The 19,024-nt window shown below is 33.0% G+C and overlaps 1 protein-coding gene across 1 annotated transcript; it reads right to left on the reverse strand.

The window, feature by feature from the left end:
* Nucleotides 1-15,459: 15,459 nt before the first annotated feature.
* On the reverse strand, nucleotides 15,460-16,233 carry LOC129984924 (small glutamine-rich tetratricopeptide repeat-containing protein alpha-like). The gene has a single exon (XM_056094872.1). The coding sequence runs from the start codon at nucleotides 16,231-16,233 to the stop codon at nucleotides 15,460-15,462; it is 774 nt and encodes a 257-aa protein (XP_055950847.1).
* Nucleotides 16,234-19,024: the final 2,791 nt, after the last annotated feature.

The raw sequence follows: 19,024 nt of genomic DNA on the forward strand, positions 1-19,024 counted from the left end.
TTCAATTCACTTCATTTAATGATGCAGTTGAGTACAAAACTCGCTTATATTTTGAAAATCAACGAAAGAATGTGACTGAACTGCTGTGAATGTTTTAACCCTGTTCATTTTCAATATTTTTTTGTTGTACTTGTCTGTTTCCTTTTCAATGAATTTAAGAATTTTAAATAATATCAAATATTCATATGTATATTTTTTTTTCGAAAATTTTATTCTCAGTTTGTTTTAACAAATTATATGCTTTTTTAATAATTAACTAGCTGATATAACTGGTGTTGCTTGTCATTCAAATACATTCATAAAAAATAATTTTAATGTAAAAATTAATTTTGAATAAATTATTATAATACACACAATCCTTTTAATATACTACGCCACTTGATTGATTACTTTTGAGCCTTGATTAGTAGTAATCGCTTAAAGATTAAGAATATGTCAATTCTTTCATTCAGTTGTTTTAACCATTATTAAAATAGCAACTTTAAATAAGTAAAAATGAATCCAAAAGATGTAAAATAAAAATAATCAAAAAATAGTAATAGAGGGAATTAGAGTTTTAATGTTGCTATATCTAAAATCGTCTGCTTAAAATATTAAAAAAATAAATAAAAATTGAAAAAGAATCGTACAAAATGTATTTTGTAACACTGAAACGGTAAAATTTTGAGTTTTAAGATGACACCAAAATATTTCTTGAAGAATAATCTGCTCTGAAATTACTGCAGAAACACGAAAAATATCTGTTAATTTCTAATGATATACGTAAATATTAAATTACCTTCTATTTATTTATTTTTTCTCTTGCATTAAAGAAATTTGCTTGAAATTGGTCATGCCGTTTAGGATTAGGTTCAGAATATACATATATAGAAACATAAGCACTTTTATTAGTATTAAGATTGTAGAAGTATTTTAATGTTGATATTATATCTCTATCTCTACTACTAATAAAAGCGAGCAGTATGTGTTAGCCCTCTACAGGACAGCCATTTGATCTACAGCTACCAAAGTCGGCGCAGATATACTTTGGAACAACAAAATGTATACCTCAGAACGACTTTTTAAAGTTATAATTAGAATTTTTATTAATTAAAAACTAAGCTGAATTTTGAGGGTTTTTAAGCTATGTCTCCGGAAAATATAATAGTACAAAGCGTATTTTGATACCTGATTAAAATTTTTAAAAATATCTTTTCAATGATACTAATTTAATAGATGTGCAAATTTTATCTGAATTTTAGCAATATTATAAAATGTTTGCCCAATTTCCTATGATTCTTTGTATTGTAATGCTGAAATTCAAATTATTTTTATTGTTTCATTAAGATTTAATTATTGAAAGCTATAGAAAATAGGCAAGATTTAATACATGCATAATTTACGTGATGAATATATAAGTGGTGAACTACGCAATTGCGTTTTTTTATAACGCTATGATGCTGTGTTAATGAGATTGAATCATAAGCAAAATGAAAAGACTAGATATGTATCTATTAAAATAATATGGCTTTAATTTTTTGCATAATTGGATGCTTAGAAATATTTTCTTGTGAGAATCATTATTATTAAGTTGTGTCTAAGAAATTTAATTAAAATGAAACGCAACTAATATCTGTAATTAACCAGTTAGTCGCGAAAGGCGACTCATACTCATTTGAAATATTGGAACGGAGCAGTAAATTTACTGTCAGAAAGGGTTTTTTTCTACTTCATAAATATTAAGGATATATTTTTTTGAAAATAGCTAAATATTTAAACTTTATTTGCTCAATGAGGTTACAAAATATTATAATACTCCAAATAAAAAGAAATAATTCGTATTTTTCGGAAAACGAATTGTTTTCCTCCATTTCTGCAACTAGAAACTTTCTATTGTACAGATGATTAAGTACAAAGAAAAAAAATTTCTTGAAGCAATCAAGAATATTAAATTCTACGTGAAAGATTTAACTGAAAGCTATCACAATCAAAACAGCTTGCATCATAATAATGTAAGTAACAGGAAACTTATACAGAATAAAGATCGGTAAGATAATTTTGATAATTTTTAAACACCTTAAAATGTTTAATTCAAAACATTCCTCTCAGCTTAATAGTTTTTTTTATTTGAATGTAATCAATGCTACATTTCAATAGCATTCCCACTCCATTACTTATCAAGTAACATATTCAGGTGGAAATTTAGAAGTCTGTCTTGGATATCCAGCTCAACAATTTAAACAAATAAAATTTCTCTTATATATTGTTACGAACCTGTGATGCGGCTTTCCAGCATAGTTGGTTCCATGGGAGGTCACAGAGCTTGGCGATAAACTTGGCGACCATTTGACGAATTTGGCGACTTTAGCGCCAAAATAGATTATACCCGAAACATCGAGAATATTCCCGATCCGTCCAGTAGGAACCGAGTTACGCCTCGAACGTTCCTGATTGGTTGAGAGGCTTCTAGCCCCGCCTCCTGATGCCTATAAAAGGAAGAAGTCCTGCCGCTACCGGTTGGTTGTGAACCAGTGGTGAGTCGAGTGGGGAACCGGTGGTGAATGGAGTAGTCGTGGAGCAGCGGAGTCGAAGAGTAGTCGGAAGCGACGGTGAAGAACTCGTCTTCCAGGGACTAGCGGAGCAGCGACGGAGTAGAGCTGCTGTGTACACTGTTGTATGCTGCACGTCTCGGCTGAAAATAATCGTTTTCTGTGCTGTATATAGTTGTCGTCTTTGTGCTGTCCCGTGTGTCTTCGTGTAAATAAACGTCGTTGTTTTATTTTCTACTGCCGCCTGGTGATTAAGCGTTCTTCACACCATTTAACTTCCACTATCGAAACGAACCCCGGAAATTTCGTAACAATATTTTCCCACATTTTCATCATTTTTCTTGAATAAGTCGATGGTATTATCAGGTCACCTTAAAAAGTCAATGTGGCCTTTCGAAATGTACACAAAGAAGCTACTGCATGTAGTAGGGTGCATCAAAACATGCATGAAACTGACTCTATTATGCATAGTTACATCCAATAAAATTTACAAAAGAAAAGTGCAGGTGCAATAAGGATGGGACTGGAAACAGAAGGCTGATAGAATTGAACTGATCGGTGAACTGATTTCCTTAAGTAATACAAGGGAAAATGCATCCCTCTTGCTTAAGGACAACAAAATATGCGCGTACTCCCGATAGATTCGATTCTTCTTTTTCAGTCCCTTCAAATCGTCCGTTTATTATTCTTCGATCCCCCCTCCCCACAACTGGATAATCATTTAGTTTATGACTAAACGCATTCATAAAGACACCCTAGAGGAGTGAAGAGAACCAAAAGAGAAAAATCAATACCCTATTACAGTGTTCCTCAGTTGATACTCATGGTCTTTAATTATGGCATGTTTAATATATGATGGCATGTCTTCTTTATAGGATGATGGGAGTACTCATGATGGGAGTTTTCTTGTTAGACATCTTCGATTTTTTTGCAGAATTTTTTTAGTTAAGAGGTCAAAAATGGGCTGCATAATGCTCAATTTAGTTATTGAAGTAGGATTGGTGGAGTTTGAGATGTCATATATCCTTGTAGATTTGCTAAAATGCAGTCTTGAAAGAAACTGAAGGAGCACTGAATATTTTTCTTTTGAAGACATACTTTTTTCTTTTAAAATACTGAATATAATTTGTGTATAGCACATTTATTTTTTGAAAAAATTAAAATGAAAGCTTCTATGTAATTTTACAATATTGCAAAACCTGTTGCACAAATTTTATGTCACTTAAGTGATGAAAGACACAATTTGAGATACAAAAAATTTCAATTTATCAAAGCAAAAAAAAAAAAAAAAAAAAAAAAAAAAAAAAAAACATTTTTTTTTTTTTTTTTTGAAAATGTATGCAATATTAGTAGGATGGGAGTACTTCCTGAACAACTAAAACAACAAAACATCGACCCCATGTAAAATTTACAAGGTGATACAGAGAATTCTGAAACAACCTTTTGCAATCCTACATGACGAATATATCTTGCTCTTGGATTGTCCGAATGCTGATTCGTCTCTCTAGGACCGCGTAGTCATAGTTTATCTGATTCAAATAATAGTCAATATCTAATTTACAAAACTAATGCTGATAGATCGAACATTATCGCTCATTTAAAAAGGCATATAAAGAATGGCTTCAACATACGGCAAAACAAAACTTCCAAAAATCGCTTCCTTTTGCCTATTAAATTGCAAATCCTGATGATATACAGATTTGTATGTCCAATTGTATTTATTCAGGCTCAAACACGTTGATCCACTGTCTCAATTCTCAATTGCTCAATTACTCAATGCTCAATTATTAAAATACTATCGTTTTTCATATCACGTTCTTTTCATTTAAAGGTAAAGGCGATTATCTATCTTCAAAATTGTGACTCATCTGTGAAGTCTTGTCGGTCTTGATGTCATGCTATACTTCCATGTTCTATCGCCCAATTTCTCTTCACTCATCGATGTCTAATGCTTAACCTCTTCACTACTGATCCGCCCCAACCGGCCATGAAAACTCTATACTGACATTCCGGTTTCTGTTTGAAAAACGAGAAGTGTAAGATGTAAAACGAGTTATCATCCAGGTTGACTTCGCTTTATATCTTGCACCTCTCGTTTGAAATAGAAATTAACAAGCCAGGGTAGGATTTGTACTGCGGTTGGGGCGGATCAGTAATGAAAGGCTTAAGTCAAAGGAAATAAGAGGTCCACATACGTACAAACCATATTGATGTAGAATGTATTGTCAGTTCTTGATGGCACGTCTCATCTTGTTTTCCAAATAAGCTTTCCTCTGCAAATGTCATTTTTTTGTTCTGTTTCGACAATTATTATGAACAAATATGTGTATTTGATTGATATTGTTACGCATGGGCAACCAAGGGATTGTTCTTTTGCGGCATTTTCGATCATTTTATATCTATTCCGAAGCATCAACTTAAACTTTGAACAATATCAAAGACCTTTGAAATATATTCAGATATACGGGACATCATCAGAAATGAATTGTCTCTGTCCTGCCCAGATATTCGAAATAAATTGGCGATAATTACACTAAAATTTCATGCAGAATCTTAGTAATCATTCTTAATAATCATCATGTAGAATCTTAATATTAGGACTCCACGGCTCAATTCCTCCCACAGGAAATACGTTCCGTCATCGGAGTAAAGATAGCTCTCAAAAACACATTATTTTTATGGCTCTAATATAAGCGAAAATCCGTTTACTTCTTCAGCTGCTTCTCATCTACTTACCCGTGGAATAACCGGGAGATATATATGAAATAAGCTCAGAATTGCCCAGTCCCAGACAAAAACGTACTGATTAAGGAGGAGTTACGCAAAGTAACCTCCCCTCCCCTTCCCATCGTCCAGGGGCATATAGGCCATTAGTAACGATGCCAGTTTTTATCAATCAACAACAATTTTCGATATAAATCTTATTTCTTAAATCCAAGAAGTGATTACTTTGTCTAAACGTCCACTTAGCCGATGCTCAAGCAGATAAAGAGTACTCACACAGGCTACGTATATTTTCAGTGCCCTTTTATTGGAAATCGGATCTACGAACTAGATTTTTAACTTTCAGATCGAACCAATTTCTTGGTCAGAATACTCGATGGTTTTAAGATATGGTACAAAAATGAAATCCCGATTCGTCAAAAATGAAGTATGTTGAGAAGCAGATGATCTTTGATGACTAAAGGTCACAAGCTTTCATATAAAACAAAAATCGGTACTGTTAGGTGGCTAGTGGCTAGTTCTTCGGTCTTGCTAATTGTTTTCCGAAGATGCTCTCATTTATAAATATGATCGTATATTGAAGTTCATTCATATAAATTTCAAAAAAATTGATTACTTTAATAATTCAGAGTCTCCTTAAGAAATAACACTAAAACAAAATTCTAGGCATAATGAATGCATAGCTTTCTTCAAGAGATAATAATATGGAATGTGTACATTTATAACTAATACACTAAAACTTGAATTTTTAATATTATCATGATGATATTAAATATTATCATGATGAAATTTTATATTAGAAATTTTGAGCTATTTTTTTATGAAAAGTTTATTTTTACTGCTCTACCTTTTCTTGTTATGAAATTTTGTAAATGATTGTAACAACTATATTTTAATTTTCTGGATGGCAATTTTCTATGTTCAGTTGCTGTCTGGTTGCATGCGTTAATTCTTTTAATGAAGAACTTTATACAATCTTTAAAGGAGGATTTAAATTGAAATTTTCTTTTTGCTAGTTCGACCAACTCGATGACATTTGAGGTTTATCTCCAAATATGGAAACGGAAGAAATGTCTAATCATATCGTAATAATGTTAAATTTTTTTTGGATTTAGTTCCTTGAAAATCGTACCTTCGTTTTCATGACATGGCCATTAAATACTCTTGAAAGTTATTAATTACTGAACATACCATGGAAGGCAATAAACATAAAACAAAGATTCAATTCTTTGTGGGAAACGAAATTGCAAATGGATTCCAATCGTTTACAGGAAGCTGTTAGTTGTGATTTGAAGGCAATAACAACCCCCACTCCACTATTTCGATAACTTTTTAATACTTCTAATTGAATACCTCTAATTTTGGGCCTGACGGCCTCGGTAGCCTGGTGGTAAGGTCTCGGCTTCAGAACCGGAAGGTTTCAGGTTCGAGACCCGATTCCACCAAAGAACCGGCGTGTAATCGGGTCTGGTGCACATTAACCTATCGGTGCCATGCGTCCTCCCGCTGGTGTGGTGTGGAGAGGGGGGTGTCAGCTAGCTCAGGTGTCGTCCTTGTCATCTAACTAATTTTGTACCATCTCTTTGCCTATTCATATCACACCACTATTTGCGAATTATAGAACCCTGGAAAATCAATTCCGTGACTTTCTCTCAAACTGATAAAATCTCTCGACTTTTCAGTGAAATTAGGAAGTTTTTAAAACTAATTATCCTGTTAAACGGGACGGAAGTTCTTACAAAAGTATAATATCGGAAATTCTTCAGTTTGTTTGTCATGAGTCATGACGATTTAGTATGTTGAACTGTAAAGCTTGAAATGCTGTCAAGAATACAGAAACAAGTTGTTTTTATAATGAAGTAGTGGATCGAAATCAAGTATAAAAGTTGAAGTGGAAAACCAATCATTTCTATTTTTTTTATTTATATTTTTGGTCCATTAATAAACGATCATAAAAATTACGAAACATTGTTCAAAATTAATAAAATAAGAAAAAAAGTTTTATATAAAATTTGTAAAACTAAGCGTCATTGGACCGAAATGTAAGGAATGAAGTGATGAAAGTTGAATGATAAAGAGCTGCTAGAAGAAAGACTTTGCAGAAGAAGAATTGAGAATGTAATCGAAACAAAAAAAATGCTTCTACAAATCGTTTCTGTAGGAAGATTTTTGACAAATGCAAGATAAACTTTTTCATATTCTATATAGGAGGTTCCATTAATATAACTTGACTCTGCACTGCCAGATTCTTCTCTTTATAATACATAAAAAATGCTCAGAGAACTATACCTCAAGAATCCATAGTTTTAGAGAAAGGCGAGACAAAAATACGACGTATGTCATTTTCAATATATGAAAAGAACGTCGCATATTTGAAATGTTAACATTGGTATTTGCATATACATGATTGCATTACAGGCGCAAGCATATCGAAGCATGCATGCGTCCGTAATAGAAGAATGTCAAATCATTTTTTGAATCCAATTTATAAAGAAGAATATAGTGTCTAACTGTAAACTTTTCATAGTAATAATGTATCCCATTCGTGAATATTGGAACATATGCTTTATCTTCAATCATTGTAAGGGTAATGTCAGACAAAAACTACGGAATATGCCTTTTGCTATCCATCACGCTGTTTAACAGATGCCGAAAGTATCCTCAATTCGGACGAAGCCAACATCTGAACTGAAACAAGTTTTACTTCATAGTGTCGTCTCCTGAAAAGGATACAGGATGAAAATTCAGAGAATGATTCGTCATCTCGAAGAAAATCAATATCTGTTTAGATTTCAAGCACACTATTCCCAAGAGTAGTAATATACACATATTGTTACAAACCTGTAATTTGCTTCCCAACACGAATAGTGTCATCGTAAGAAAGACCATTGTACGATCTGTCCTGTGCATGCTGAGCGGGTGCCACGTCAATGACCTCAGAGCTTGGCGATGAATTTGGCGACTTTGGCGATTAAATGGATCACACTGGAAAGTTCGAGAAGTTTCACGATCCATCCAGTAGGAACCGAGATACACCCAGAGACGTCCTGATTGGTCTGAAAGATTCTAGCCCCGCCGGAACTATAAAATACAGGCACTCTCAAGCTGAGAAGGAGTCGTGTATGAGAGTAGTCGGAGTCACCGACAAGTAACAAAAATTAGAGAGGATTAGACAGCAAGCAAGCTGCTGAACTAGCGATTAAATACGCTGCGTTATTACGATTGATTGGCGGTATTTGTAGAAAAAAATTTTTTGTAACAATATATATTTTTATTTTCTGTTATTTTCTGTTATTTTCGTGATTGGATATAGCATTTATTTGTATTTGTATTTTTTTTTTTTTTTTTTACTTTTTGTCCTGTTTTTTTTTTTTTTTTTTTCCTCATTTTTAGCAGCCTTTTCTGTTAATAATTTTATTATTCATATTTTCTCTGAATTTTGTAATCACAAACAAACTATAAGTCTATTTATGTAAATTAGCATAAGTTTTCAGTTTCTAGTTGACAGTTTGCTTAATAAGCCAGTGCCATTTCCCATTAGAATTTCAACTACCTAATCGCTCTCGGATTTTTTTATCCAATATTAAAATCCCCTTACCAAATTTTAATCAATAAATAGAAGACGCCGAACAATTTGGGTGATGTCACAGCTATGGATAGAACAGGAACGTCTTTCAATGTCTCCGCCACTTCATGCTGATTACACTGTTTAAATAACCAGTTGGTTATATTTTCAAGGTCATGAAGCGGTATTGTGTGAAAGCAATGGCACGCAATCTCCACCAAGTTGGAGGGAAAACATGCGCCAAGCTTATGCCGGCATAGGGGAATACAATATTTCGATGGGTGGAATTGAAACGTTATGGTCTATTTTTGAGCGTTCAATACGGAATCGATATCCTCCACCGGCATCTCTCCCAGAACTTTCACAATATCTCCAGAAAGAATAGTACAATATTCCTCTAAACACTAATTAACACTTGTATGAATCGATTTCTAGGCGAATCCAAGCTGTATTACATGCCAAAGGCGGTCCTACACCATACTAATAAAGAATTCTTTATAAATCTAAGGTGTTTCCATTATTTTGATAACCACCTGTAGATTGAGTGTCAGAATTTAAACGTGATGGCTGAATTTCATTATGACTGTGACATCTTTTAATGCATTTGTTGAATTAGAAATATTGTTACTTCCATACTGAGAGTAGTCCAGATCTGTGAAGGAATTTCCTCCAAAACTTAGATGGTTTATCTGAAATTGCTTTGTTTTCGATATTATATTTGGGTTGAAAATTTGGAGCTTTCAATTTAGGCTTGTAGGCTTGAGCTGATATGTCAAAGTTTTATAATCACCTGAAATTGAGTAGAAATTTTCTGAAAGTGAGTAGTAGAAGAAAGTTCAGTTTGCGTAATCGGTATAACCAGAATAGAAACCATGTGTTTAAACTGGAAGTAATATTTTGAAAGTAATATTTTCAATTGATATATTTTGAATGTTTATCTATCCAGAGATAGCTATTGTCTGGAGTAAGTATTTTTAATAAATATGTAATTGTTTTCTCTGGGATACTGCATATATTCTTGGTCCAAAAATTGATCAAATTGGAGCAGAACAATTATCCAAATAAGACTGTTTAAATCAATGATACTTTTATCTTGACCTAAGTTGCAAACTAGAAGGCAAATCTGACTAAATCCCCATAAAATGGAAATGGAACAAGCCAAAGTAAAAAAAGGACAATAAAAATATCAAATATTCAAAGAAGGTCCAAAACGAACTAAAATCAAAGATATGTAATTTTGTATCACACAACTGTGTCAGAAAATAATGGAGGAATGGAGATTTTCTCGCATTCTTTCTAATAAAAGTGTTATCCTAGAGGACACCTTACATGACATTAGCGTGCAATAGTTAGGAAATATTAACCTTTGGCGAGAGTTTAGCATTTTTACTGAGTCTATCATGTCATCCTTGGTGAGTTATTTTTCGATTAATATGTAATTAACAGCATCCAAAATAGAAATTGTGTTTCAGATGCATTTTTCCCAACCGGTTGGAATAAAAATATAGGCGCAGAAATACAATTGTAGTCACAAACCACCAATTCAAATTTGATATAGTTAAGTCATTGCGTTTTTAAGTTATCAGATTTACATGTTTCTGAAAGTACAAACCGACAGAAGGTTAATCCCTTGATGGATTTGTCTCAAAATTTGAAATGTTTCTAGACTATGAATGTTAAATCTCTGTATGGAATTTTATCTACACAGCTCTCTTCGTTTTGTAGTTATCATTTTAAATTATATACGCACAGCCCTGCATACAGACTTCATCTGAGAGGATTTTGCTCAAATTTCATTGAAATCCACAAACTTGGCGCAAAGACCACGTACCAAATTTCATCCATCTAGATCAAAGAGTTTTTAATCTATCTTTGTTACAGAGGCACATTTTTTCCAAAAATATGTTTTTAAAACTCAGGAAAGTCTAAAATGTGGAGATTCGTCAAAATTTCACGTTCGAAACTATTGACGATAACTTTACTTTCTCTCTATATATCAAAAAGTAAAAAGGGGGATCTAATCTGGGAAATCAGTTTTTATAAATGGACGAATGACGCAATATTTTTTTGTTGTTATTTTTTCTCTGATATATTCTTAAAAAGTTTATTGCATTGCTTTTAAGACTTTTAAGAATATTTGATATTCTTAAGATAAACAACAAAAAGTATCTGCTACTTTTCATTATTAAGATTACTTCTTCGTCACTGTGCATTAAAAAAATGGTCAGATGATCCAAATTAGCCAATTAGAATTCACTATTTGTAAAATTCTAGATTGTTTGTTCCGCCTTTTATTAATAAATTTATAAATAAATCTCTTAAATCTGACTTCTGGGTCCCTAAAATCTTTTTCTTTACAAATAATCCACACCATAGAGATTTTACTCTACATTTCAACGAGTGTCACGATACATTCATCCACGAACTCCCTTGATCCATAAGTAGGAGCCAAACGGATCCACAGACCACCTTTTCTTCCAACAAAAATGAAATCTCATGACCCGGGATTTTTGTTAGCGCCCACCCGCTAAATGACATTGTTGAGCCCAAAGACTACATTAAGAGACGACAGATGTCTCACTTGGGGCGGTCTCCTCTTTCCTCTTATCGATTTCGCGTGCGCCCTTCCCGTCTGCGCCCCGGCACTAGGTGGAGGAGAGCCGCCCCATTGAGAGCCAGCCATTCTGCGGCAAATGAGGAAACGCTTCAGGTAAATTAAAGTTGAGACCGGAACAACTTTCAGTTGTATCGGTTGGAAAAAGGAATCAATAACGTTTAATGCAAAGAAAAGAGAATTTGGGAATAAAACGGTGAATTTCGTGGGGTTAGTTGTGGCAAGAAGAGTCGAAACTCTTGGGTTTTTCTTTTGTCAGATAGTAATAATGGAAAGATTTCAGATTTCTTAGCAAATAACAAATAACAAAAGTTTTTAATAAAACTTTTTTGGAAAAGTAACTTTTTCATGATAATTATAAAATTTAAATTTTTTACTACTGTAGATGATGTTAAATTTAAAGATCGCCGCTTTTTCTCGCATTGCTTTTCAACAGATTTAACGGGTCGCTTTTGGTAATCAACTTAAGTATTAGGATTAATGTGGTTTAAGCATTGATATATCTCTTATAATATTTTTGCTGTTTAATAGGAAAACTAAAAAAAAAATGCTAATATTTTGGAATTCATATGCAATGAAAGCAATTTTTATCATACATTTAATTATGGAAAAAAGATGTAATTGAATGGCATTATTAAGTCATATCACTGACTCTCCGACCCGCCCGAAGGCACACGGATAAATAATACAGAATGACCGGACCGTCGCAACAGCAACACTGGCGGGAACTGCGGTTGAGTCCTAAGGGCCATCACCGGCCACGTTACAACCCTTTCCGAAGGAAGTACGTCCCGCCATCAATTTGAGGAGCCAGATCCCCCACCTTTATGTGTAGCCTCCAGGGTTGCGAGATCCAACCACCATAACGGAAGCATCTCATCCTCATTTCGAGGTACCCCCCGAGGGTAAATGACATTATTAAACAAAACATTGTTTTGATATTTATTAAAACAAAGCATTGTTATTATTAAAATTTATTGCAAATTTTAAAAACGTTTAAACCAGCGGCAATGGACTCAAAAAAATATTTTCACATGCTCTCTAATAAAGTTGATATGCCAGAGACTGCTTATCATGGCAGTGGCGTACAGTAGCTCGAAATATTTTGGCGTGAATTTAAGTATTTTGCAGAATCTGTAGTGTCATCTTTGGCGAATTATTTGGGAATTAATCTCTAGTATTCGTTAATAGTATCTGAAAATCGAATTTGAGTTTTCGACGCGTTTTTCTCAAGCGATTGAATCATAAACTTAACACAAAACGTTAATTGTAGTCAGAAAAACCCATGCCAAATTTGATATATTTCAGTCATTGCTTTTTGTTATTATCGCGTTTACATGATACAAAATCGACATACAGTCAACTCGTGGCTCGATTTGGCTCAAAATTTGATAGGTGTCTCAACTATAGATTTTAAATCTGTGCACCGAATTTTATCTACCTAGGTCTCTTCGTTTTGTAATTATCGTGTTAACTTATATTCAAACAGTCGGGCAGGCGGACTATCTATCATAAAATTTGATAAACAACCGCTTACCAAATTCCATTCGTCTAGCTCAAAGCGTTTTTGAGTTATCTTTGTCACAGACAGACAGACTGACGAACATTTTCCAAACATGTGTTTTCAAACTCTAAAACATAAGATTCGTCAAAATCTCGAATTTGAATTTTTTGACGATTACTTCATTCTCTGTATACTATGTATACGAAAAGTAAAAAAGAAAAATAATCCTACTAACCAGATAGATATTACAGAAATCGCAGATATTAAGAGGATGTAATATTTATTTTCATATGGTAGTATGTACTAAAGCTCTGTCGAGGAAAAAAATTCCATTATGTTTTTAATTAATCAGAACTTGGATTACAGTTTCAAAAATATCCATCCCAGAGTCTCTCCTCCAGAACCAGATGTACATTTGTGCCAAATTTAGTAATTTATTGAATGTATTCTATCGCATAGTGTATCAATAGATAAATAGATGCATCATTTTTAATATTGGCAGCGATTTAAATTATCACTTTTTTTACATTTCAACAATTTTATTTGTATTGATAATATTTCAGCTTAATTGTAATTCCAAAATTATTAGAAGTACTCAAAGGGCTAACTAAATCAATAACTGCTCTGGGTTATAATTACAATCATCTCTAATACATTATACATGGTCACAGAATTCTCTAATACAGTTACAATATAGATGAATTATAATTAATACAACAAATTTAATATAGTCTCTTTTGGCATTTTTTCCCCTTTAAAAAAAATTGAAATAGCTGAGACACTAATGAATGACAACCAGACGAATATGTATAAGAAAATATCGGTAAAAGTGAATTTTAGTGTGTCCTTTGCTGATCCAACAATGCCAAGTCGCCAATAAAGATGGCGGACAAAATAAACAAATACTTCCACGGAAAAGTTACAGTTACCATTTCCCGCCATATAATTAGGACTTTTTACTGATAAGTATTGTGTTTTTTTTCAGACTGCCCGGTGCCTTAAGGTATCTGTAAAAGGCAGGCATCGGGCAAAATTTTTTAACTTAAAAAAAAACCAAAACATCCTACGGCTTCGCTAGCAGCGGGGGCGGGAACCTAGTAGCTTCGCTAGCATATTTAATATAAGGACTGTGTGAATAACAGAAACAGTACTTAACCAAAAGAAAAGAAAGAACGGCGAAAGAAGCAATCGGAATATTCTCCATATAAAATTTCAAACAAACATCCTTTTCCCAACTTCTTCAACTCGTAAAAAATTATATTTCACTCACCCTTCATCAATTCTGCAGGTTCGAAATACTGTCTTCCATCCCATTTACCAAACATCCATTCTTGAACAATTGACGACATAACAAATTATGAAGGGAACCAACCGTTAGAATACCAAAAAAGAAACGAGAACTGCAAAGAATTCCATTGCAGCTGTCTTTTAAAGTGAGAATGCAGACGATTTCGTAAATTAAGAATTCAGACGATTTTTTAAAGCGCATACTGACAACTAAAAATTGCAAATGAATAAATATTTTCTGTTCGTATTCACATTAAAAAAAAGAAAGATAGAAAGAAGAAAATAAATTTTAATTATAAGCTTAACTTCCTTTATTTAATAAACTTTTAATTATAATAAAGAACAAAATTATAATCTTTAATCTATATTTTTTAAATATTTTTAATTTAACATTTTTCATAATATAGTTGTAGTTCATGTACAACTCAACCATTGCAAACAAAACAGCATTAGGGTTGCTAGAAGAGCGTTCCGATGGGTTACCATATTGGCGAAAAACTCGGGGGCACACTATTCTTTACTCTATCCGAAAATATCAAATTAATTTAAGGAATAAAACGGAAGTCTATTATGGCAAATGTCTTATTTTATTGGTGATATTTTTAAGAATTTGGATGATTATTATTATTATTTTCTTATAAAGTTTAACCTTAAATTATTAAAATGAGAACAGTAGGATCTTGGCGGTATTTTCTTTCATAATGCAGAAAGACGCCAAAAACGATTAACTACAGATGTTATGACACTAAATATTGTTTGTTTTATTTATCCCATTTAAGGTGGATTACACTTCGTGTGTGTGGAGAATTTCCGGGCTAAGAAAAAGTTATATATCATGTGATCAATGATAATGAATTACAAATTTCGTTTTCTGAGAATAATCTCCAAGACAATCGTCTTGAATGGGTTAAATAAATTAGTTTAATGGAATTAATCATATCTTAAAAACATAATTTATTAAAGAGAAAAAGATATTCTTCTTATTTCGTTTTTACATTCTAAAAAATTTCAGCTAATTTTTAGATCTGATATTCTATTTTTTTTAAACTCTTCCAGTACAATATCCAGAAACGATGCATGAAATCAAAAAATAAAATTTATGATATTCATTTGGAGACTAGAACTATATGCTATTACTTTAAACGAACCAAAATTGGTAAAACAATTTTACCAATTTGGCTCAGTAAAGTCGCCAAATGCGTATTATAAAATCCATTTTACTGCCAGAAACAATTCTTTAATCTGTTGATTCCGAAAGACTTAAAATTGTACGACTTTTTGAATGAGGTGAATCCTTTGTAAGCGGACGATAACTACAACCGATGGCGTTTCTCAACGGCGAGATATTGGACGCCAAATCGGCGATATTTCTTTTCAAACGTAGAAATGGATTGAAAATCTCAAAGCCACATCCATTTGTTGGCTGAGTAATATGACTAAGAATTCTCAAATAAATCTCATTATGAGGCTGTATCTTAAGAGCCTTTCTGTAACATCTAGCAGCTTTAGCTGGGAGATTCATCATGAAGTAAGCTTGTCCCAGTATGGCATAAGCTTTTGAATATTGAGGATCCAAACTCAAAGCTCTGTGACAATCGGCTGCTGCCTTTTGGTACTGACCTTGTTTGATTCTGGTGTCTGCCCTGTTGCAGTAATATACAGGATTTTGTTCATTAAGACAAATAGCTTTTGTGAACTCAATCTCTGCCATGGAATATTTGCCTTGCTGAATAAGAGCATTGCCCTGGATTTTGCATTTTTCTGCCTGTAGTTTGTCCTTTATTGGAACTGGATGTGAGGCTCTTTGAAATATTTCTGGAAGGCTTGGAAATTCTCTCATGCGCAAATAATCCCTTAGATTAATGGAATAAACCTTCTCAAGACAGTTCACAGCAATTCTAAGCTTTCTCGTAAACGATGGGTCGAATTTGCAAGCCGATTGGGATGATAAGAAATCAGCAATTGTAATGGCCAAGTTCTTTACGTTTTCGGATTCGTTTCTGTACCGCATATAGGCCATTGTATTTTCTTTTTATCTCTTTCTGTTAAATTCAAGGATTCATTTGCAAATACATAATTTTACTTTTAATCTGAACTGTTTTAATGTTTTTCTAGCCGTGATTAGATTTTGCAGTTAATTTTGTTGAAAGCAATGTGCAATCATTCCTCAGAAAACAATAAATTTATTTCATTTTAATTGAATTGAAGTATATAATTATGTATAGTCTCGTGGTCACATCATTGTGTGAAAATAGTAAATTTTTATTGCTTTTGTTATTTATTTTCTCAAAAAAAAAATATTTCTATAAATTTGGAATGGAGTTCATATTTTCAATCTCAAAATTGAATCCATCATATTTTTATTCTTTTATTTTAAGACTGTCGACTAATTTTTGCTTACAAATTAGCATCCAGTATCGATTCAATGAATCTGATTAACATAAAATCGTTGGGTTTCTTTTTATATTTAAAATAGATGTATCTAAGTAACATTTAATAACATCATAGCGCCAAAATGTATTTACAATAATTTTAGCACGTTTTCCAGTAAAAACAGTTCTAATTTCTTCAGGTAGTTTTCTGAACTCTACTTCATAATTTGACAAAACTTAATGTAATTTTCATATATTAAAAATCAACAACAGTGCGAGTTGCTCTACGAAACTTTCAAAAATACTCTCTAATGAGTAGTACTCTCACCACATTAAGTTGAGTACTTTGGCCAAGTTTGTTAACTCTACAAATGATCCTATTTTTATTTTCTGACATGAAAAATGTGTGCTTCTCAATTTAGTAAAGAAAACCGGAACCTAAATATTAACTGCATACCATTGGTAAACAGTTCTTACGAAAGATTGATCCTCAACTTAAATTTAGCTCTTTTATTGATTCTAGTGTGCAGACTCGGGATTAATCGCTGACATGCAGATAAGACACGAATACCAAACAAAAAAAACTCTAATATGTGTTTTGAACACCCGATAGATTAAAATGTTTCCAGATGGAATAAAAACAAAAATCGACATAAATCTATAGTCACAAGATTCCTCAAATTTTCATTCTTCAGAAATTGAATAACATCTGAATAATCATATGCATGTAAAAGTACAGATCGTTCACGGACCTGATTTCATATTCTTTAGGAATATTTATTGTGTTCACTTGTATGTGGACAACCAGATAGATACATTTCATAGAAAGTGGATCTCGTTCAAAATTTGGTAAAAATTTACAAATGTGTTCCGAGACCAAATACCAAATTTCATCCTTTTGATTCATAGACGTTTTGAGTAATCCTATTCACAAATAAATATACAGACAGAAATATGATTCTTGAACAAATGGAGATGGTAAACAGGGAGATTAACCAAAAACTCAAATTACCTTTTTTAAAACAATTTTTAAAATTTATGTCTATTTCGCACGCGAGTAAATTAAAAATATACTTTATTGGCTCTGGAAATTTTGAAATGATGAAATGTGTTAAAACTCTTTGACCCCATTATTTCTAGAACACTGATCTTGTAAACCAGGGGTCGTGAGTTCAATCCTCACTGGTGGCAACGCGTTCTTAATTGCTAACTATTTTCTTCCTCTCTTTGCATAATATAATGTGAATATCCTATTTATTTCGCATAACTCCTAGCCATCGTAGTTCAGTGGCTACAGCTCTGGTCTTGTAAACCAGGGGTCGTGAGTTCAATCCTCACAGGTGGCTACGAGTTATTAATTGTTAAATTTTTTCTTCCTCTCTTTGCATAACAAATGAAAAAATCCTATTTATTTCATTTGTTTGCGAACCTTAATAGCTCAATGCCTAGAGCACTGGTTTTGAAAACCAGGGGTCGTGAGTTCAATCCTCACTGGTTGTTACGAGTTCTTAATTGTTAAATTTTTTCTTCCTCTCTTTGCATAATAGAATGTAAATATCCTATTTATTTTGCATAACTCCTAGCCATCATAGCTCAGTGGTTAGAGCACTGGTCTTGTAAACCTGGGGTCGTGAATTTAAACCTCAATAGTCGCTACGAGTTCTTAATTGTTAATTTTTTTCTTTCGCAATTTGCATAATATAATGTAAATATCTTATTTATATCGCATAACTCAGAGCCATCATAGCGCAGTGACTAGAGCACTGGTCTTGTAAATCAGGGGTCCTGAGATCAATTCTCACTGGTGGCTACGAGTTCTTAATTGTTAATTTTTTTCTTCCTCTCTTTGCATAATATAATGTAAACATCCTATTTATTTCGCATAACTCCGAGCCATCATAGCTCAGTGGCTAGAGCACTGGTCTTGTAAACCTGGGGTCGTGAATTTAAACCTCAATAGTCGCTACGAGTTCTTAATTGTTAATTTTTTTCTTTCGCAATTTGCATAATATAATGTAAATATCTTATTTATATCGCATAACTCAGAGCCATCATAGCGCAGTGACTAGAGCACTGGTCTTGTAAATCAGGGGTCCTGAGATCAATTCTCACTGGTGGCTACGAGTTCTTAATTGTTAATTTTTTTCTTCCTCTCTTTGCATAATATAATGTAAACATCCTATTTATTTCGCATAACTCCGAGCCATCATAGCTCAGTGGCTAGAGCACTGGTCTTGTAAACCTGGGGTCGTGAATTTAAACCTCAATAGTCGCTACGAGTTCTTAATTGTTAATTTTTTTCTTTCGCAATTTGCATAATATAATGTAAATATCTTATTTATATCGCATAACTCAGAGCCATCATAGCGCAGTGACTAGAGCACTGGTCTTGTAAATCAGGGGTCCTGAGATCAATTCTCACTGGTGGCT

Source organism: Argiope bruennichi, chromosome 9 (assembly GCF_947563725.1).
Source record: "Argiope bruennichi chromosome 9, qqArgBrue1.1, whole genome shotgun sequence".
NCBI classification, from domain to species: Eukaryota; Metazoa; Arthropoda; class Arachnida; order Araneae; family Araneidae; genus Argiope; species Argiope bruennichi.